Source organism: Triticum dicoccoides, chromosome 3A (genome assembly GCF_002162155.2).
Source record: "Triticum dicoccoides isolate Atlit2015 ecotype Zavitan chromosome 3A, WEW_v2.0, whole genome shotgun sequence".
In the NCBI taxonomy this organism is placed as follows: domain Eukaryota; kingdom Viridiplantae; phylum Streptophyta; class Magnoliopsida; order Poales; family Poaceae; genus Triticum; species Triticum dicoccoides.
The window spans coordinates 94,010,340-94,032,914 of NC_041384.1; the positions used below are offsets into that span (position 1 = coordinate 94,010,340).

Genomic DNA, 22,575 nt, shown 5'->3' on the forward strand with positions numbered 1-22,575 from the left:
TCAAGGCCCAAACCATATGTATTTTTTCCTTTTTTTCACCATATGTATACTATTCTGCCCTAAAAACAGTGTTTTGCTTTTTGATTTGATAGGAACCTAACACTGTTGACTCGGTGCAAAACTCCGGCAGCCAACAAATAAACTAAGAAAATTGCTGTAGAAGGAAATCCTATCTCAAACTTTATTTAACAAAGGCTTAAACCTCCTTTGGTTGATACTAGGATATAGGAATAGGCATTCATTCCAACAAACCAAATGGCCCCAAAGGAAGGCCTTATCGGGGTATTTACTTCTCAAGTCTGAAATGGCTTCACACACGACACGGACTGCACGATCTGCGAATGATACACAGTGTGCATGCATCAGCTAACAGAAAAACCAACTCCCTCCTGCATCTACATGCGCTGCTGTGCTGCCACATGGGATCGTGCACACATCGTCTGCAATTTCATCATGTGTATAGCATCGCTCATTCAAGTCTGTAGAGGCTCCAATAAGGACAAGGCCCTTCATGAGTTCAGGTTTTCTGTGTCTAGCATATACTGTTGGTACGTTTTTCCTTGTCAAAAGAATAGCAGTGGCCGTTCTTCGCAGATGCCCAGCAAACAACTGCTAGTAACTTCCTCGACTACATCAAAATTTGAATTTACAGCAGGAAGAAGCAACCAAACATCCAAAACTAAGAGAAGCTATGCTTAGCCACTAAGGGAAAACGCACTTGGATCACAGTGCACAAGGTGAGCAGCGTGGGAGAACCATTTGGTCCTCGTGTAATTTCCAAGGCTCTACATGAGATCTACGTATCACATGAATACACCAGCTCGCACCAACTATCTTGATTCTGGGAGAAATAGTTCATTTGAGAGATGAACTCCATTTTCATTTGCAGCTGTACGTGGTGGCCTCGATCTCTATCCTCCCTCCCCTTCCAAGGGCGGGCGCGCATCCTGCAAGCAACACCTCTCAAATATGAGGGTATTCTGTGCACCGATCGAGAAAAAAATGTCCGAAATGTGCACAGCTACCCAGCAATTTCCCTATGTGCATCGGCTGAAACAGGCGGTTGTTCTGTCTTTGACAAGGCTCCAACATGCCAACACACATTAGTTGATTTCTCCGACCTCTGCATCTTTGCTGCATGGCTCTTCTTCCTCTTCTTCCTCATCCACTTTCATAAACAGTCCAAGTTTTTCCAACATGCTGCCAGAACCAGGAAGAAAACTGGGCAGGCCATCCAGGGAATGCTCGGGACTCGTCTCATCAACAGAACTCATAATATGTTCCGTGGTGACTGTACCAAGCATTTCTAGGTCCTTGGGATGGACGATGTCATTAATTTCTACAGTTCTCTCCATCTGCATCAATCAGGTTTGAACAAACTCTTAGCTATAATAACACATAAGATGAGTTTCATAGCAGCAGCAAATAATATCACTTGCCTCCTGCAAGGCCTGACGAGCCTTTTCCCTCTCAAGGTCCAGCTTACGCTTAGATTCAGCTTCGGCTTCAGCTCTGCGGGCTTCCAAAGCTGCATTGCCTTCAGCCAAAAGCCGTTCTTTCTCTGTGTCCATAGGCAAGACAATTCTTAGAAAAGCAGGAGATTACTCCTTGGCAGCAAACAAACAGGTGTGTGTGCTTTTTACCTTCCTTCTGCAGTTTCTCCAGCTCCTCCTGTTTATCTCCACCCTGAGCTCATTAGGTAATTACATGTCAGGAAGAGGTGCAGCCAATAATGAAGGAAATAAAGCTAGACGTAAAAGCCTCCAGACCTGGCTGAGAATCCCACGAGCTTTCACGATTACATCAGCATAACGGCCCCTCAAAACAGCTGCTCGTAAGAGCTTGTCCGGGGAGAGTTGCCTGTCGGGTTTTGCATTCTCCCCTATATTTTTCATTGGTAAAGGATCAGATGATCCGACCAGATTAATGCACCAAGACGGCTTGGTGTCTCATAGGAGCCTGCTTACATAATCATGCTTACCTTCAGGTGCAGCCTTGGATTCATTGTCCTGCTCACGGAGTTCCACATCAGCAGCAGTCTCTGTGATTTAATCAATGGTAAATGTTAAGTATGACAAATCTTAAATATTAGGGGAGTCTGCCGTCGTAATGGTTTGACCTCCCACATCCTCACCCTCACCAATCTTTTACCGTAAAAGAGAAAACCAAAATAAACATCTGCTGCCCACGCACAAGGTCTCCCCACAAAAATAATCCCATGAAAAAGACCCACATTATAAAAACAACCACACATCAGCACATCCTCCACCTACACCCCCGACCTGGTAGTGCTTGTGTCCAAACCACTATCGCTCACGAATCAGAACCACCCCGCTCGGCGCGGTGCCCCACGCTCCAGGCGGCGTAGCACTATGCAACTACACTTCAATATGCAATGCCATCACTCCGCCGTGCCTTCATCATCGCCTCGATATGCCTTTAACATGTTTCAGGATTTCTCTAATAAAGGGGAACTAGATATTTATAGGCTTAATTTTGCAATTTTAACCCTCATCCCTAAGGAGGCTGATGCTACTGCTATGGGGAAATTTTTAGACAAAAAATATGCCTGCTTAATTGTAGTTTTAAGATCTTCGCCAAGGTCTTGACTAATAGGATTAGCTTGATTTGTAGACACTAATTGCTACTTCCAGAGGGAGTAGTAACCAATCTGCTTTCATTAAGGGTAGATATATTCTAGAGAGTGTGGTCACTGCCCATGAGGTGCTACACTCAGTCCACTCATCCAAAAAGTCAGGTTTAGTGCTTAAGCTAAACTATGAGAAAGCTTTTGATTTTGTCAATCTAGATTTTTTAGAAGAGCTGCTACAATGTAAGGCTTTTCGTGGTGGGTGTATCACCGATGGGGGGTTCTCTGGGAGTCAAAATTAATGGTCATGAATGACTTCTTCCTGACTGGCGAAGGCCTTAGACAAGGAGATCCCCTATCCCCACTCCTTTTTAATCTAGCTGTAGATGTTCTTACTAATATGTTGGCCAAAGCAGCTAGGGATGTAAATGGCACCCGCAAGTCCCGTTTAGTTAGCTCGATAGTTCATTTTCCTCAGAATTTTTTTATTGAACTGTTAGACCAACAAGTGGGCTTAAACGGGACCAGGTTTACATCCCTAAAAGCAGCATCTCATGACCTGGAAAAAGGTTCATGTCCTGTTGAATTTGTGAGTTCATGGATGAGAATTAACAAAATGGTTGCTTCCTATTTATACATCTACTCGCTTGTTTGTATATTTTTCACATAATACATGTGTGTATATGGATTACGGTATCATCCTTTCCTGGAAAGGACTGCCACGAGGAGATGAAAAAAAAGCGGGAGAATGTTACTTGATCCAGGGCGGAACAAAGCCAACAAGAGGAGCACAAACAATGCTAGTTGTCACCATTAGGTTCAATATGCAGCATAAACCCTATTGTGGTTGTATGTCACATATTCACTATTCTCATTACTAATATACAAACAGGGAGAATGTTGCATGCCAAATATGACAAATTGTTTTCACAATGATACGAGCACCCGCTAATCACCAAAGTTGTAGAAGACATGATGCAAGTGGCGGTTTGTGAGGAGAAAGGAAGCGTGTGGGGAGAAAAAAGCCCAGGCACGCAACAGTCACCAAAGAGGCAAAGAGGTGATGGGGAATGAGTAAAATACAATGTTCGAAGTGCTTATAACTTGGTTGTTCAATATAATGTGATGAGTGCTGTTGTCTAACATGTTCCTTTACTCATCATTTTCAACACGAAAGCAAGACATTTAATGCGCATCCATCCATCAAAGAGGTGATCAGAGCCCCCTCTAGAGTTGAAGAATGCAAGCATATAACTGGAGGCAGAATGATTGAGGGACACAACAGCAACACTGCATCGATGGGAGTTGAAAGAGATGATGATGAGAAAAATATCGAACATATACTAACGAGGGAGGGTTGAAAGAGATATATATCCTACGGAGGTGGGAGCAAGGAGCAAGTTGCCTTGGGGGCGGTTGGAAAAAAAGCATGCTGGGATTTGTCACATAGTGAGAAACTGCATTCACTTGTCGCAGAAATGGGTAGAAATGGATGTATCTAAAACTAAAAATACGTTCTAGATACATCTATTTCTGTGACAAGTAATTCCAAGCGGAGGGAGTATGTTCATAGCAAATAATGTATCTGTATATTTTATCATTAGTCTGTGGCAACCCACAGACATCTAACTAGTAAGGGCATGTACAACAGGGTACAACAACAACAACAACAACAAAGCCTTTAGTCCCAAACAAGTTGGGGTAGGCTAGAGGTGAAACCCATAAGATCTCGCAACCAACTCATGGCTCTGGCACATGGATAGCAAGCTTCCACGCACCCCTGTCCATAGCTAGCTCTTTGTCGATACTCCAATCCTTCAGGTCTCTCTTAACGGACTCCTCCCATGTCAAAATCGGTCGACCCCGCCCTCTCTTGACATTCTCCGCACGCTTTAGCCGTCCGCTATGCACTGGAGCTTCTGGAGGCCTGCGCTAAATATGCCCAAACCATCTCAAACGATGTTGGACAAGCTTCTCCTCAATTGGTGCTACCCCAACTCTATCTCGTATATCATCATTCCGGACACGATCCTTCCTCGTGTGGCCACACATCCATCTCAACATACGCATCTCCGCCACACCTAACTGTTGAACATGTCGCCTTTTAGTCGGCCAACATTCCGCGCCATACAACATTGCGGGTCGAACCGCCGTCCTGTAGAACTTGCCTTTTAGCTTTTGTGGCACTCTCTTGTCACAGAGAATGCCAGAAGCTTGGCGCCACTTCATCCATCCGGCTTTGATTCGATGGTTCACATCTTCATCAATACCCCCATCCTCCTGCAACATTGACCCCAAATACCGAAAGGTGTCCTTCCGAGGTACCACCTGGCCATCAAGGCTAACCTCCTCCTCCTCACAGCTAGTAGTACTGAAACCGCACATCATGTACTTGGTTTTAGTTCTACTAAGCCTAAACCCTTTCGATTCCAAGGTTTGTCTCCATAACTCTAACTTCCTATTTACCCCCGTCCGACTATCGTCAACTAGCACCACATCATCCGCAAAGAGCATACACCATGAGATATCTCCTTGTATACCCCTTGTGACCTCATCCATCACCAATGCAAAAAGATAAGGGCTCAAAGCTGACCCCTGATGCAGTCCTATCTTAATCGGGAAGTCATCGGTGTCGACATCACTTGTTCGAACACTTGTCACAACATTATTGTACATGTCCTTGATGAGGGTAATGTACTTTGCTGGGACTTTGTGTTTCTCCAAGGCCCACCACATGACATTCCGCGGTATCTTATCATAGGCCTTCTCCAAGTCAATGAACACCATATGCAAGTCCTTCTTATGCTCCCTATATCTCTCCATAAGTTGTCGTACCAAGAAAATGGCTTCCATGGTCGACCTCCCAGGCATGAAACCAAACTGATTTTTGGTCACGCTTGTCATTCTTCTTAAGCGGTGCTCAATGACTCTCTCCCATAGCTTCATTGTATGGCTCATCAGCTTAATTCCACGGTAATTAGTACAACTCTGAACATCCCCCTTGTTCTTGAAGATTGGTACTAATATACTCCGTCTCCATTCTTCTGGCATCTTGTTTGCCCGAAAAATGAGGTTGAAAAGCTTGGTTAGCCATACTATCGCTATGTCCCCGAGACCTTTCCACACCCCAATGGGGATACAATCAGGGCCCATCGCCTTGCCTCCTTTCATCCTTTTTAAAGCCTCCTTCACCTCAGACTCCTGGATGCGCCGCACAAAACGGGTAACATAGAAATTTTGGTCACGTCGATGAAAGAGAAGGACGAGAGAGAAACTGTCTGTCTGTATAATTATTAATTACAGATCGGCTAAACGCATAAAAATAGCTCCTTAACGACAGCGTTCCTCCCGTTGTACGAAATCAGCCATTTTTCCTTCGAGGATTCGTTCAAGTTTCCCATAAATTTTGGGCCTATACAGACAACTAACTAGACAATGCATTGTAGAGGATGTCTGTACTGCAGACTAAATCTGACATGGACAGAGGTTATAGACTGGAGCCGTCATGCCCTAAAGGTAGATTAAGAAAAGCTCGTCACAACAAGCAGCTAAAGAGCATGGGGATAAAACTTACGGTTAGCATCAACAGGGCTTATAACATCATCACTCTTGACTTGCTCTGCAGGTTGTTCTGGTCCCTGCAATTAGAATAAACCAATTATTGCAGCGGAAAAGGTTGGCCAGTCATTGGAAATGAAATGACAAACTCTTGCCATGACATTGGTAGATCTGAATATCGTAATCTTGACCCAGACTAGTGTAAAGGTAGAGCAACCAGATCACCATTCTGTTATCTGGTTCGGTCTGACTAAGGCAAGTCAACCAATGAAGTAAGCTACAAAGCTAACTGCAGATACTAATATGGCATGGTACTATCAGAGAAAAATTGGACAAGGAGGGTCAAGTTGCGAACATAAGGGCTGGTAAGACTACAGAGGCGGTAAAGAAAATGACGAGGGAATAATGGATTGATGTAGAGAGCCAAGGAGAGAAAGAATTGGTAGGATTTAATCCTGCTAACACACTCCGTTGGTCCATATCTTCACTAACAATATAGTCCTTATTGCATTAACTGGCTTAATTGAAGGATCACCCAGTAAAAAATTGCCAAAGTACCTTCACAAGCTTTGCTGGGCTAACAACTTTTTCTGGTTCGCTTTCAATGTCACTGCCTGAGTCAGAATCTGCATTACCAACATAGCAAATACGATCTGAGGACACCTTTACATGATAGATATATCAAATACAGTAGGGTCTTGTAGACAACTGGGCTGACTGTTTAAAAAATAATAACTGGTACAAAGTATCTATAGTTCCCAATAATAATTTCTATAAAGCATCTATGGTGCCCTTGCAGCTATATATGACCCCTTGCAGCACATCAGTTCACTAAGAATCAGTGCGAGCTAATTGCAGGATGGCATTCTGACATCCTGTGTGACACTGACATCATGAAGCCCTAACTATATAGTTAAGTTTCTATGGATACTGCTAAGTCTCCTGAAAGATAATAATAGTTTCAAAAGATAAATGACAAGCACAAATTTGAAGCACATGCCAATCTCATATAATATTCCAAATTTCAGATGGTACCACCCATAGTGAAAAATGTTTGCTTCTCAACTTATGCTTCACAACCTCACGTGTGAACTCATAAATTCAAAGTTTACTAAAGTTTAGCCAAAGATATATTAAGAATTATGAACTAGCGTAAGCACAAACCTAAATAAAAAGAACATGAGAAGGGAAATATAGAGACGGTCAAAGACTCGAAGTAATTTTCGCGGAGAAACATGTTTTACAAGGATGTATCCTATGGTAAACACAAATATATAGATAACTAAATAACTCATATGTACACACCGCTGGATGAAGATCCTGAGTCACTGCTCGAACTACTTGGGCTGCCACATTTGTCAGTTATGATCTGTGGATCCTTCTCTATCAATATAGGGGATGCATTGCCGCAAATGTCGACATCCTCCTCAACAGGCTCAGCACCTGAGTGCACAAAAAAGTCGATCTCTAACAACTGCATTGACGGCATTAAAGTTAAATCTATTGAGAACCTGAAAGGGTACACGACAAAATACCTTTGCAGGGATTTGTGGACGAGTGACTGAGGCAAGAAACATTCACAGCCTCATTCTCAGAGGGCTGAGATTTTGTCTGCTGATGATCTCTCTCTTGCAAATACGTGTCCACATGCTTCTTAAGTTCAAATAGTACGTCATCACTGAGTGCATGGATATCAATCTCTATCTCTCCATCCCCATGCTGCTCTGTATTGCTCTCCATACACTGTTGTAACAAATCAATGATGTGACCAGGTAATTCTTCTGGACCCTCGGCCAAAGAACTTAAGCAGTCTCCCAAGGTTTCTCTCTCCTCTTTTGTCATCTTTGGCTTCACAATCTCAGTTGGCCTGACACGGTCTATTGACAAGTTACTGCGTTCCACAGGAGGGGTCTTTCTCCTCTTTGAGTCGGCCTTATCAACCTCAACATGTGGCTTAGTGGCGGCAGTAGCTAACTTCTTCTCAACTGTTCTCCATCTGGACTCAAACATTTTATTCAGTTGAATGGCCAGATCATGCACTACATGCCCTCGAGGATTATAAGTTATCGCATTGTTAAAGGTCAGCCTGACATCAGCTGCAAAATCAGATGGACTTGCGTAGGAACCAGAATCTAGCTTCTTCTTGATGGTCCCAAGGTCCATCGGGTGCTTGATAATGTCATTATAATCTGGAAGGTTCAGCTTTTCCACGTCTACTGGATCATTAAAAATATGACTACATTTCTGAGTCATCAGCTTCTTCAGAATAGCTTCGCACTGCTTGAGAATTGTAGCTTCAGGCAACACTGTAGACGTTTCAGGCAGGGGTTTTGTCGGCAAGAAGCGTCCCTTGGCACCACGGACAACATGGCTCCCCCTTTGCACCTTTTTAGCTCGAGGGGCAGCTGACGATGACAGCGCAGGTGCTTTGCTGACAGGCATGACGGACAAAAACTCTGGCTTCTTGAGGAGTTCTCGAACCGAATCAAGCTCTGCCCGGAATCTCTTCCGAAGGTAGCGCCGCTCAGACGACGACATCTTAGACGGGACAAAGATCTCTCGCTTCACATCAAAGCCATCACTATTAAGGCTGATGCACTTGCGTTTTGACGCCGAGAAACCTTCCGGGCCAGCACGAACAGGGCTGCCTGACTCGCCCACAGTCTCTGCATACCCCGTGCCCCGGTAAGCTATTTCATCGTAGCTCCGTTTAGCCTGCATCTGCGGCCCGCACTCCATGCGGACCGTTGGTGTCATGTTACCAGGCGCCAGCGAGGCGCAGACCTGCTGAATAATGACAAACAGCTTCAGCCACACACACAGGCACCAAATTGAAACCTCACGCGGATTGAAATGAGAACACACAAACCGAAATTTACAGGTATTCAAATGTCGTGCAGCAAAACCCTAACATTACACTTGGCCCTAGGACCAATCCGTACCAAGCGAGCCTATGTCATCATGGCTTGAAAGCGGGATATGACAGCATCATTTGTTAATTTCCCACTGGTGAAATCAATCAGATCTAAATCCAAACAGAAGCTACAAATGTAGATGCCAACGAGTGGATTTCAGATTGGAAGGGGGTTAATTCACCTTAGGCTTGGAGATTGAGGTCGTTGGCATCTGGAACGAGACCGAGACGCGCCCCGTGATCCCCTGCGCGGCGTCGAAGACCTCGGCGGCTGTGGCTTGGGGACAGATCCGCCGCTGCGGCTTGACGGTGAGCCTGCAAGCGCCTCCCCCCTCCGCCTACTGTGGGCAGGACGGCCGCCGAGGCGCCGGGCGGGCGGGCCGCGGGAGCCTCCTGGGAGCGGGAGGGCGAGCGGCCGCGGCGTGGATTCTCCGGGCTCCGGCCGTGGCGTCGGGCGAGACGGGAGGACGGGAGGTGCAGGGTGCGATGCGGTGCGCGTCTGTGCCTGCTTATCCTTTTCCTCGACGAAGCGACCGAGCCCGAACTCCTCTTCCTCGCCGAAGCGACCGAGCCCGAACCCAAAGTAGAGTCGGTTCCTGCGCACGAGCCGGTCCAGTCGAGACCCGAAGTGGAGCGGAGCGGAGCGAAACGGTACGATTCGATGCGACTTGACGCGCGCGGGGCTGGTGCCCCTCTAGGTGGGTATTTATAGGGGTGGGGGGGTACGAGGGGCGGTGGGTGCCCGATCGTGGCCGTCGGTTGGCGGGGATCGGACGGGCAGCGGGAAAGATGTACGCGCGGGGCCCACCGGGACCGACGTGACGTGGAGCGGGGCGCGCTTTGACTTTCTTCCAGAAGGTTTCTGGTTTGGGCAAGGATCGCGGGCTGTATGACGATGTATCGTGGGGCGACAAGGTTTCTGGGACCACTTGTCATTGTGGTTGAGTAGGTTTGGTGTAGTACCGTACTGTTTTGGGAGCGGCCGTCTTTTGTCCAGCACGCGGGATCTGGGTGGGTCGGGTGACGGCCGGAGAGCGGTGTGACCTGGAGGCGAAGGCTGGTGACACGTGGAAGCAGTGGGTCTTGGGACTCCTGGTCTGCCTGCTGGGTGTTTTTCGGTTGTGAAAAGGAGATTTCCCCTAAAAATTGGAGCGAGGGAACCACGTGCGGGATAGGGAAGATCCTACTTTTAAACTGCTCATAATGGGAAGTAACATAGAGTAGTAACTTGCCGATGTTATTAGTCTATATTACTATCTCCAAGTGCGAGTTTTGGCTCGATGAGGTTCTCTACCTTGGACATATCATTTCTGCCAAGGGCATATCGGTGAATCCTGAGAAGGTGTCTGCAATTGTGAATTGGGAATCATCTCAGAACGTGAAGCAACTCCGCAACTTTTTTGGGCTCGCAAGCTATTGTCGAAGGTTCGTTGAGAACTTTTCAAAGATCGCGAAGCCTCTTTCCAACCTTCTTCAGAAGCACGTGAAGTACGTCTGGTCTCCTGAATATGACATCGCTTTCAACACCCTGAAAGAGAAGTTAGTCACTGCTCCAGTTCTGACTCCTCCTGATGAATCCAAATCGTTCGAGGTCTTTTGTGATGCCTCTCTTCAAGGTCTTGGTGCAGTGTTGATGCAAGAGAAGAAAGTTGTGGCTTATACCTCTCGCCAGTTGAAGCCTAATGAAAAGAACTACCCCACTCATGACCTCGAATTGGCGGAAGTTGTTCATGCTCTTTTAACTTGGAGACATCTCTTATTGGAAAGAAAAGTGGACATCTTCACTGACCACAAGAGTCTCAAGTACATCTTCACTCAGCCTAATCTCAACCTCAGGCAGACTCGTTGGGTCGAAATGATTTAAGAGTATAATCCGAGTATCGAATATATTCCAGGCAAGGCCAATGTAATTGCTGACGCTTTGAGCAGGAAGGCTTACTGCAACAGTTTGATTCTCAAGCCTTACCAACCCAAGCTTTGTGAAGTTTTCCGCAAACTCAATCTGCAAGTTGTTCCTCAAGGTTTCCTCGCCAACCTCCAAGTCTCTCCTACTTTGGAAGATCAGATTTGCAAGGCTCAACTTCTTGATGCCATGGTGAAGAAGGTGAAGATTGGGATTGCCAAGAGTCAACCCAAGTACAAGTGTTATCGCCTTGATGACAATGATACTCTATTCTTCGAGGATCGCATTGTTGTGCCTAAAGGTGACCTTCGTAAAGTCATTATGAACGAGGCTCATAATTCACTCCTCTCTATCCATCCTGGAAGTACAAAGGTGTACCATGACTTCAAGCAGTCGTATTGGTGGACTCGAATGAAGTGTGATATTGCTCAGTTTGTGAACGAATGTGATGTCTGCAGAAGAGTGAAGGCAGAACACCAATGACCAGCTGGTCTCCTCCAACCTCTTGCCATTCCAGAATGGAAGTTTGACCACATTGAGATGGACTTCGTGACTGGATTTCCAAAGTCCAAGCGTGGTAATGATGCTATCTTCGTTGTCATCGACAAACTCACTAAAGTGGCTCATTTCCTTCCTATCAAAGAATCCATCACAGCAGCTCAATTGGCAGAGCTATATACCTCCCGGATTGTCTCTCTGCACGGCATTCCGCAGTTGATTTCTTCAGATCGTGGCAGCATCTTCACCTCCAAGTTTTGGGATTCTTTTCAGAAGGCCATGGGCACCAACATCCGTTTCAGCACAACTTTTCATCGCCAAACTAGTGGCCAAGTTGAACGTGTTAATCAGATTCTTGAAGATATGCTCAGGGCTTGCATTATCTCTTTCGATATGAAGTGGGAAGATTGTCTTCCATATGCTGAATTCTCCTACAACAACAACTTTCAAGCGAGTTCGGGCAAGGCCCCATTTGAAATTCTCTATGGCAGGAAGTGTCGTACTCCTCTCAACTGGTCAGAGACTGATGAACGTCAACTTCTTAGAAATGACTTGGCTTTCGAGATCGGAGACCATGTCTACCTCCGCGTCTCAAAGCCGCGCAATCGCGCCAGAAGAGCTACTATGATAGTAAGCATCGTGATTTCGCTTTCGAGATCGGAGACCATGTCTACCTCCGCGTCTCTCCAATGAAAGGTACTCGTCGCTTTGGTATCAAAGGGAAGCTTGCCCCTAGATATGTGGGTCCTTTCAAGATCGTCAGCAAGAGAGGCGATCTCGCCTATCTACTTGATCTTCCCTCCAACTTTGCAAACGTGCACGACGTGTTTCACGTGTCTCAACTCCGCAAGTGCTTCAAGACTCCTGACCGCACCGTCAACTTCGAAGACATTGATCTCCAAGAAGACCTTTTTTATCGTGAGCACCCAGTTGCTATTCTTGAAGAAACTGAGCGCAAGACTCGCAACAAGTCAATCAAATTCCTGAAAGTCAAGTGGTCACATCATTCCGACCGTGAAGCCACCTGGGAACGCGAGGATCACCTCCATTCTGAGTACCCGGAGTTTTTCCAGTCCTAGATCTCGGGACGAGATCCTTTCGTAGTGGTGGAGTGTTGTAACACCCCAGATGTAAAACTTCTCATTTTGACAATATATCCATCTTGTTATTCATCTATTCCAAGCGGTTTTCCTCTTGGTGGGTTTCATTTTGGGTTTGTTTTGTTTGTCTTTGCATTATCTTGTCTTTGCTTTGTCATATTTCTTTTGTCTTCCATTGTTGCTCTATGGCCTCATCTTATGTTTGCATCATGTGCATATCTATGTTGTGTTGTGCTTATGTCAACTTGCTTTTCCATGATATTCATGCATGATATGGTGTTGCATGTTCTATGTGTGGTCCATGCATCACCACCTCCATGCATCACCTCATCTCCTTCCCTTTTCTTTTCTTTTCTTGCAAGTGCCATCTTGCCCTAGTTCATAAATGTTCATCTTCTCCCTTTAAATCTGGCACCATGCCTACATCCTCTCTGCCAATTTTCAACTCATTTGAATATGTTTTGGTTAGGTTAAAAATTGACTCAAGTTTGAATTTAATTCAAACTTGATTTAATTTTCTTCCTTTAAAAATCCCCAAAGCAATTTATTCAAATGGCCCATAATTCCAGGAGTCTGAGTATATCTCTACTTCTTCCATATTCTTCCCCAAACCTCCTGGACTTTTCCTTTGGTGACTGTTTATTTATTAAACAGAAAGTTAAGTGAGGAACATACCTGGGCCGGCCTCCCAGCGCCTATAGCCCAATCCCCGCAGCAGCCCATCCAGCCTGATAGCGACAGGGGCATCGTCTCCCCTATACGGTAGATCATCCAGACGCGCCACGTCGATGTCCGGTCGATTTGACGGCCGGAGAAGCTCCCTAGAACCCCTATAAAGTTGTCCCCGGTGCCGTAGGGTCTCGCCTCGACCGATCCCCCTCATCTCCTTCCATTGCTGCTGCCAGGTAAGGCTAGCCACGCCTCACCCTCGCCCTGCCCGCCATGACCCGGTCGAGCTCGAGCTTCAGCTCGGGATAGACGCTCGCCGCGCCTCCCATCACCTCAGACGCCGCGGTGAAGACTGCCAAGTTCCCCTACGTATTACTTCGACGCACGCACCTCTACGGCCTCTGGATCTACCTTCCTGTCGTCCTCTTCTTCCTCTTCTTCCCTGTTAGCATCTTCGCCAAGTTCAGAGCTCCCTCTCGTCGCCTTCAGCGCGTCACCGTCGAGCCCGTCATGTCCTAGGGTGAGCTGGGTAACGCACCTCCCTCTCCAGTCTTTTGCATGGCGTGTAGACACCCCGTAGGACTCGCCCGATCCGTGTCTTTGACGTGCTCTCGGTGCTCTGGCAAGTCTGCATTTTGTGTGTGTTGCTGCTGTTGTGTAGCTGTTGTACCTGCTGCTGCATGCCCGTGCATTCCCCGCTTCGGAATCTATTGTGTGCCCCGCTGCGCGCATGTCGCACCCGCGCGCATCCTCACCCACGCGCGTCATGTCTGCTTCGCCGCCGCGCCGTGCTGCTTCCTTGCTTGCTGCGCACGCCATGGCCCCGAGCAGAGCTATGCTCGTGCTCGAGCGCCCAAGCTCTCTGCTACACGTGCTCCCTTGTCGACCCCGCACGCCCGCCAGAGCTCCTCTACTCCGTCAGTTGCCGTCGTCGCCGCCGTCGTTGTCGTCTCTGGCCTCGACCTGGAGGTCATCTCCGTCTCGGATCAGCTCATAGGAGGCAGAACCCCATATCTTTCCAGTGGCACCAAGCTAGCCCAGTGGTTGACCATGCAAGCCCGCACCGCGAAGATCCGAGTTCGATCCCCCGCGGGCGCATGTTATAAACCCTCCTTTTTTCTTCTTCTTTATAATCTTCCGCATGACTCACTGGCAGGATGACCCTACCTGTCATCCTCCCATAGCCCCATGTTTTCCTTTTCTTTTTATTCCCAGCGATTTTTCCATTTCTGGAAAGATGCCATTTCCATTTCGGGCAAGTCCTTTTCTGGACGTTTCCAGATAAGGAAAATGCCAATTCTGTCATTTTTCCATTTAGGGCAGTTTCTAACTTAATGCACTTGTGATGATTCTTCTACAACAACCCCAACATATTATATATGTTTTTGGGGTAGAAAAATCCCACCAACCCAGTGGTGGCATTAGTTTCTGCATTTGAGAAAGTTCATAAGCATGTCATTTTACATCATGATGTTGTTTTGGCATTTTTGTGTGATTTATTTCAAACATGCTATGAGGTGGTTTGGCACATGGTTAGCTTCATTTTCATGTATACTTCATGCTAGAACTTGTCCCATGCCATGACATGCCTTGTAGTGAGTTAATCAAGCTTGTAAAGATGCCATGTTGAATCTGTTTTTTTCATGTCCTGGAATTTCACTAAGTCTAAATCTGTTTTTGTTTTTGCTATGTTCACATGCTTGCAATTGTATTTTCTGATCCCTTTTGGCTCAAGGTCACTAAGGGACTTTTGTTATATGCTTAGAGTAGCTTCATGCCATGCCTTCCTTTGCCATGATGTGTTCCTGTAGCATGTAGTTTTCATGCTCTAAAGATTGCTTCCTGCTGATAAATTCCTGATTTGTTGTTATTTCACTAAGTCTGAAACCTGTTACCTTTTTGCACTTTTGCCATGTTTGTTTGAACCTGTTAATGAGTGAATTAGCCGTAGCTCAGTGTTCATCTTTTGTCAAGAATCATGAGTGGATCCCTGTCATGTATTTTGTTGCCATGTTTGAGTGCTGTAGCATATTTAACTTGATGCATTTAGATGGCTACTTGCTGATTATCGCAGACCGGTGTCATATTTGTTTTGCTTGCCATTTCCAAACCGTGCATCCGATTCCGGTGATCTTTATATCGATTTCAACCAAAATCACCTCACCTTTCTAGTGGCACTCTTGGATTTCCAAGTTGAGGCCAGGTTCAATCATTCCTTTCCAAATCTAGCATATGCATCACATATCGCATCCCGCATATCATACCATGTTTGCATCATATTGCTTAAGCATTGCTCGTGGTTGATTGTGTTCTTTTGCTTGTTGTTCTTGCTTGGGTAGAGCCGGGAGACGAGTTCATGAACGAGGAGCCCAATGAGTACACTTACGAGGATCAAGGCAACTCTGAGCACTTTGCAGGCAAGATGACCATACCCTCGAAATCACTTCTATCTTTGCTTGCTAGATGCTCGCTCTTTTGCTATACCTATGCTACGATACCTACCACTTGCTTATCATGCCTCCCAAATTGCCATGTCAAACCTCTAACCCACCTTGTCCTAGCAAACCGTTGATTGGCTATGTTACCACTTTGCTCAGCCCCTCTTATAGCGTTGCTAGTTGCAGGTGAAGTTTGGAGATCGTTCCTTGTTGGAACATTATTTATTTTTGGGATATCACAATATTATCTTGTTTATCTTAATGTACCTATATACTTGGCAAAGGGTGGAAGGCTCGGCCTTATGCCTAGTGTTTTGTTCCACTCTTGCCGCCTTAGTTTCCGTCATATCGGTGTTATGTTCCCGGATTTTGCGTTCCTTACACGGTTGGGTTATAATGGGAACCCCTTGATAGTTCACCTTGAATAAAACTCCTCCAGCAAGGCCCGACCTTGGTTTTACCATTTGCCACCTAGCCTTTTTCCCTTGGGTTTCGCGGACTCAAGGGTCATCTTTATTTTTAAACCCCCGGGCCAGTGCTTCTCTAAGTGTTGGTCCAACCCAGAGCACCGCGCGGGGCCGTCCCTTGGCAACTTGGGTTACGTTGGCTTCCGTACGCTTAGCTTATCCGGTGTGCCCTGAGAACGAGATATGTGCAGCTCCTATCGGGATTTGTTGGCACAGCGGGTGGTCTTGCTGGGGTTGTTTTACCATTGTCCAGGATGTCTTGTAACCGGGATGCCGAGTCTGATCGGATTGTCTTGGGAGAAGGAATATCCTTCGTTGACCGTGAGAGCTTGTGATGGGCTAAGTCGGGACTCCCCTGCAGGGATTTGAACTTTCAAAAGCCGTGCCCACGGTTATGGGCAGATGGGAATTTGTTAATGTCCGGTTGTAGATAACATGAAACTTAACTTAATTAAAATACACCAACTGCTTGTGTAACCGTGATGGTCTCTTCTCGGCGGAGTCCGAGAAGTGAACACAGTGTTGAGTAATGTTTGGCGTAGATTGTTCTAGGATCACTTCTTGATCATAGTTGTCCGACCGTGCTTTTGCCTTCTCTTCTCGCTCTCTTTTGCGAATATGTTAGCCACCATATATGCTAGTCGCTTGCTGCAGCTCCACATCATTCCTTACCTTACCTATAAGCTTAAATAGTCTTGATCGCGAGGGTGCGAGATTGCTGAGTCCCCGTGACTCACAGTTTACTTACAAAACCATATACAGGGACCGATGATACCATTCCAGAGGATATGACCGAGCTCAAGTGGGAGTTCGATGAAGACTCTCACCGTTACTATGTGTCTTTCCCAGATGATCAGTAGTGGTGCCCAGTTGGGGCGATCGGGGACTTTGTCGCATTTGGGGGTTGATCTTCATTTTGGTTCTGTAGTCGGACCTTGAGTGTATTTGGATGAATGTAATGTTATTCATGTATTTGTGTGACGTGGCGAGTGTAAGCCAACTATGTATCATTTCCCCTTTATTTATATTACATGGGTTGTTTGCGAAAATTACCTCTCTTGCGACATTGCTTTCAATGCAGTTATGCCTCTAAGTCGTGCTTCGGCACGTAGGAGATATAGCCGCATCGAGGGCGTTACACTGGGCCACTTCAAGCATCTCATGACGATTAGAAGGAAGATGTAGAAGACTTGACGTATACTCCAAGATGTTGGATCCGTGAAGGACTGTCTCCCCATACATAGCCGACTATGAACTTGTACCTAAGACCCCCTATCTCTATAAACCAAGGGGTCTAACTCGTAGACACACATTACAATCTCTTGATAGTTAATATGTACTTTGTACATACTCTAACATAGTAAAACACAAACAAGACATAGAGTATTATCTCTTCGGAGAGTCTGAACCTGGATAAACCCTGTCTTGGGTTGTTTCTTCAAATGAGCAAGCGAAGGAAAAAAAGATGAGCGAGGCAAGCAGATGCTACTGGGTTGGGTTGCTACTTTCCATGGGTGCTCATTTCCTACTTTCTAGGTAGGTGCTCATTTCCATCTAATAGTGGAGTATTCCGTGCCTTAAGCGTTAAATAGGAGGTTCCTAGCATAAGATTTAAAGAGAAGTAAAGGTTCTTGCTGCACTGGACCTAAGTATATTGTCTCACACCCAAGGTGAGTATGAAGGACTAAAGCCACTAAAAGACCTGCTTTTTGGCAGGTTAGTATAAAATGTGGTGTTTTTAGTGGTTAGCAATGGTCTGGGCAGCTGCAATTTACATTCAAGAACGAAAACTATCTATTTTTCGTGAATCAGAGCTTTTAATTAAACATTGAACAACATTACAGAGTTCATGCTGAATGTAGGGAGATAAAAATGAAGGAAATATGCCCTAGAGGCAATATTAAAGTTGTTATTTATATTTCCTTATATCATGATAAATGTTTATTATTCATGCTAGAACTGTATTAACCGGAAACTTAGTACATGTGTGAATACATAGACAAACAGAGTGTCCCTAGTATGCCTCTACTTGACTAGCTCGTTAATCAAAGATGGTTAAGTTTCCTGACCATAGACATGTGTTGTCATTTGATGAATGGGATCAAATCATTAGAGAATGATGTGATGGACAAGACCCATCTATTAGCTTAGCATTATGATCGTTTAGTTTTATTGTTATTGCTTTCTTCATGACTTATACATGTTCCTCTGACTATGAGATTATGCAACTCCCGAATAGCGGAGGAACACTTTGTGTGCTATGTGACCTCACAACGTAACTGGGTGATTATAAAGATGATCTACAGGTGTCTTCGATGGTGTTTGTTGAGTTGGCATAGATCAAGATTAGGATTTGTCACTCCATGTATCGGAGAGGTATCTCTGGGCCCTCTCGGTAATGCACATCACTATAAGCCTTGCAAGCAATATGACTAATGAGTTAGTTACGGGATGATGCATTACGGAACGAGTAAAGAGACTTGCCGGTAACAAGATTGAACTAGGTATGATGATACCGATGATTGAATCTTGGGCAAGTAACATACCAATGATAAAGGGAATGATGTATGTTGTTATGCGGTTTGACCGATAAAGATCTTCATAGAATATGTAGGATCCAATATGAGCATCTAGGTTCTGCTATTGGTTATTGACCGAAGATGTGTCTCGGTCATGTCTACATAGTTCTCGAACCCGTAGGGTCCGCACGCTTAACGTTCGATGACGATTTATATTATGAGTTATGTGATTTGATGACCAAAGTTTGTTCGGAGTCATGGATAAGATCACGGACATGACGAGGAGTCTCAAAATGGTTGAGAGGTAAAGATTCATATATTGGAAGGTTATATTCGGACATCGGAATGGTTCCGAGTGATTCAGATATTTTACTGGAGTACCGAGGGGTTAACGGACCCCCCCCCCCGGGGGGGGGGAAGTATTGGGCCTATTGGGCCGAATAGGAGGAGAGGAGAAAGGCCACGTGAGGAGGGGCGCGCCCCCCTTGCACAAACCGAATTGGAATAGGGGAAGGGGGCGGCCCCCTCTTTCCTTCTCCCTCTCTCTCCCTTCCCCTTTCCCTCTCCGGTGGAAGGAAGGAGGGGGGCCGAATCCTACTTGGACTAGGAGTCCAAGTAGGACTCCCCCCATGGTGCGCCCCCTTTGGCAGGCCACCTCCCCCCCTTTATATACGGAGGCGGGGGGCACCCCAAAGGCACAACAGACAATCTCTTATCCGTGTGCGGTGCCCCCTCCATAGTTCAACACCTCAGTCATATCGTCGTAGTGCTTAGGTGAAGCCATGCGCTTGTAACTTCATCATCACCATCGCCACACCGTCGTGCTGACGGAACTCTCCCTCGTCCTCAACTGGATCAAGAGCTCGAGGGACATCATCGTGTTGAACGTGTGCTGAACACGGAGGTGCCACACATTCGATACTTGGACCGGTTGGATTGTGAAGACGTTTGACTACATCAACTGCATTATTAAACGCTTCCGCTTTTGGTCTACGAGGGTATGTGGACACACTCTCCCCTCTCATTGTTATGCATCTCCGTCGTTGCTATGCGTGATCATAGGATTTTTTTTGAATTACTATGTTCCCCAACAATGGCATCTGAGCCAGGTCTATGCGTAGATGTTATATGCACGAGTAGAACACAAAGAGTTGTGGGCGATAATAGTTATACTGCTTACCACCAACGTCTTACTTTGATTCGGCGGTATTGTTGGATGAAGCGGCTAATACGTCTCCATCGTATCTACTTTTCCGAACACTTTTGCCCTTGTTTTAGACTCTAACTTGCATGATTTGAATGGAACCAACCCGGACGGCCGCTGTTTTCAGCAGAATTGCCATGGTGTTATTTTTGTGCAGAAATAAAAGTTCTCGGAATGACCTGAAAATCAACGGAGAATATTTTTGGAATATATAAAAAATACTAGCGGAAGAATCCACGTCAGGGGGCCCACACCCTGTCCACGTGGGTGGGGGGCGCGCCTACCCCCTGGGCACGCCCCTGCCTCGTGGGCCCCCTGACACTCCACCGACCTCAACTCCAACTCCATATATTCACGTTCGGGGAGAACAAAATAGGAGAGAAGGATTCATCGCGTTTTACGATACGGAGCCGCCGCCAAGCCCTAATCTCTCTCCGGAGGGCTGATCTGGAGTCCGTTCGGGGCTCCGGAGAGGGGAATCCGTCGCCATTGTCATCATCAACCTTCCTCCATCACCAATTTGATGATGCTCACCGCCGTGCGTGAGTAATTCCATCGTAGGCTTGCTGGACGGTGATGGGTTGGATGAGATTTATCATGTAATCGAGTTAGTTTTGTTAGGGTTTGATCCGTAGTATCCATTATGTTCTGAGATTGATGTTGCTATGGCTTTGCTATGCTTAATGCTTGTCACTAGGGCCCGAGTGCCATGATTTCAGATCTGAACTTATTATGTTTTCATGAATATATGAGAGTTCTTGATCCTATCTTGCAAGTCTATAGTCACCTATTATGTGTTATGATCCGTTAACCCCGAAGTGACAATAATCGGGATACTTACCGGTGATGACCGTAGTTTGAGGAGTTCATGTATTCACTAAGTGTTAATTATTTGGTCCCGTACTCTATTAAAAGGAGGCCTTAATATCCCTTAGTTTCCAATAGGACCCCGCTACCATGGGAGGGTAGGACAAAAGATGTCATGCAAGTTCTTTTCCATAAGCACATATGACTATATTCGGAATACATGCCTACATTACATTGATGAACTGGAGCTAGTTCTGTGTCACCCTATGTTATAACTATTGCATGAGGAATCGCATCCGACATAATTATCCATCACTGATCCATTGCCTACGAGCTTTTCACATATTGTTCTTCGCTTATTTACTTTTCTGTTGCTACTGTTACAATCACTATAAAACGAAAACTGCTATCGTTACTTTTGCTACCGTTACCACTACTATCATATTACTTTGCTACTAAATACTTTGTTGCAGATATTAAGTTTCTAGGTGTGGTTGAATTGACAACTGAGCTGCTAATACTTGAGAATATTCTTTGGCTCCCCTTGTGTCGAATCAATAAATTTGGGTTGAATACTCTACCCTCGAAAACTGTTGCGATCCCCTATACTTGTGGTTATCAAGACTATTTTTTGGCGTCGTTGCCGGGGAGCATAGCTCTATTCTTTGAGTCACCTGGGATTTATATCTGTTGATCACTATGAAGAACTTGAAAGATAAAAGAACCAAGATTTTTCCCTCAACTACGAGGGGAGGTAAGGAACTGCCGTCTAGCTCTGCACTTGATTCACCTTCTGTTTTGAGTAAACTTGTGACACCTAGTCATGCTATTCATTCTGATATGTCGCATGTTATTGATGATGGCACTTCTGCTTTGCATGATACTTATGATGAAACTACTTCTATGCTTGATAATACCATGCCACTAGGTGAATTTCTTGATGAACAACTTGCTAGGTTAGTGAGAATGAAATTATTGAAACTGATAATATTGATGAAAGTGATGATGAAGATTATCCCCTAGATATGAATTGCCTGTTGTGCCTGAGGGTTATGTTATTGAAAGTGCGTTAAGTCGACTAGAGGGGGGGGTGAATAGGCGATTTTTATGAATTCTTCACTGAGGAATTTCAGGGTGAGGAAATTCCTAAGAGAAGAACTACTTGCAGCGGAATAAGTACTCAGAAGTAAACGTAACAAAGCATGAGCATGGTCTTCATGATGAAATGAAAACAAGCACAGAGTACAGAAAGCGTAAACACATGATAAGCAAAATGAAGACAATCAGACTGAAGAAGCTTGAGCTGAGGAAATAGAGAAAGTCTTCAGTCAAAGTCTTCAAACAGATATCAACAAGCACACAACACGGAAATGAGGAAATGGAAGGGTTGAGGAAATGGAACCAGTTAGCTCGGTGAAGACAATGATTTGGTAGACCAGTTCCAACTGTTGTGACAGTTGTACGTCTGGTTAGGGCGGCTAAGTATTTAAACCCGAGGACACACAGTCCCGGACACCCAGTCCTGAACACACAGATCAGGACACTTAGTCCTCACCGTATTATCCTTGAGTTAAGGTCACACAGACCTCGCCCAATCACTCGTGGTAAGTCTTCAGGTGACTTCCAAACCTTCACAGACTCGGTCACTCGGCGATCCACAATTTCCTCTTGGATGCTCTAGACCATGACGCCTAACCGTCTGGAAAATGCACCATCTTCAAAGGTAACAAGCGTCGGATCCATGCAGGATCAATATCTTCAGTGATGTTCAATCACTTTGGGTTTGTAGGTGTTTGGGTTTGGGTTTTCCTCACTTGATGATTTTCACTCAAAGTCCCGGAGGATGGGATGCTCTCAAATGACAAGTGTCAGTTTCTCTCAGAGCAACCAACCAGCTAGTGGTTGTAG

General features: G+C 45.6%; 1 protein-coding gene across 3 annotated transcripts; it reads right to left on the minus strand.

Annotated features, from left to right (window-relative positions):
- Positions 1–512: 512 nt before the first annotated feature.
- LOC119267334 (transcription factor GTE9-like) lies at positions 513–9,724 on the minus strand. 3 transcript variants are annotated; one of them, XR_005132376.1, is made up of 11 exons: positions 9,245–9,724; positions 7,684–8,935; positions 7,454–7,591; positions 6,707–6,774; positions 6,165–6,228; positions 1,982–2,041; positions 1,770–1,882; positions 1,644–1,686; positions 1,440–1,561; positions 1,026–1,355; positions 513–947 (listed from the first exon to the last, which is right to left on the minus strand). XR_005132376.1 is itself a non-coding variant. In XM_037548703.1 (10 exons), the coding sequence occupies exons 1-10, from the start codon at positions 9,272–9,274 to the stop codon at positions 1,104–1,106; spliced, it is 2,139 nt and encodes a 712-aa protein (XP_037404600.1). In that variant the 5' UTR covers positions 9,275–9,724; the 3' UTR covers positions 513–1,103. The 3 variants fall into 3 exon arrangements, 2 of the variants coding, with proteins under 2 accessions (XP_037404600.1, XP_037404599.1); XM_037548703.1 differs by having other exon boundaries at positions 513–1,355; positions 7,684–8,932; XM_037548702.1 differs by having other exon boundaries at positions 513–1,355.
- Between the last annotated feature and the right edge of the window lie 12,851 nt (positions 9,725–22,575).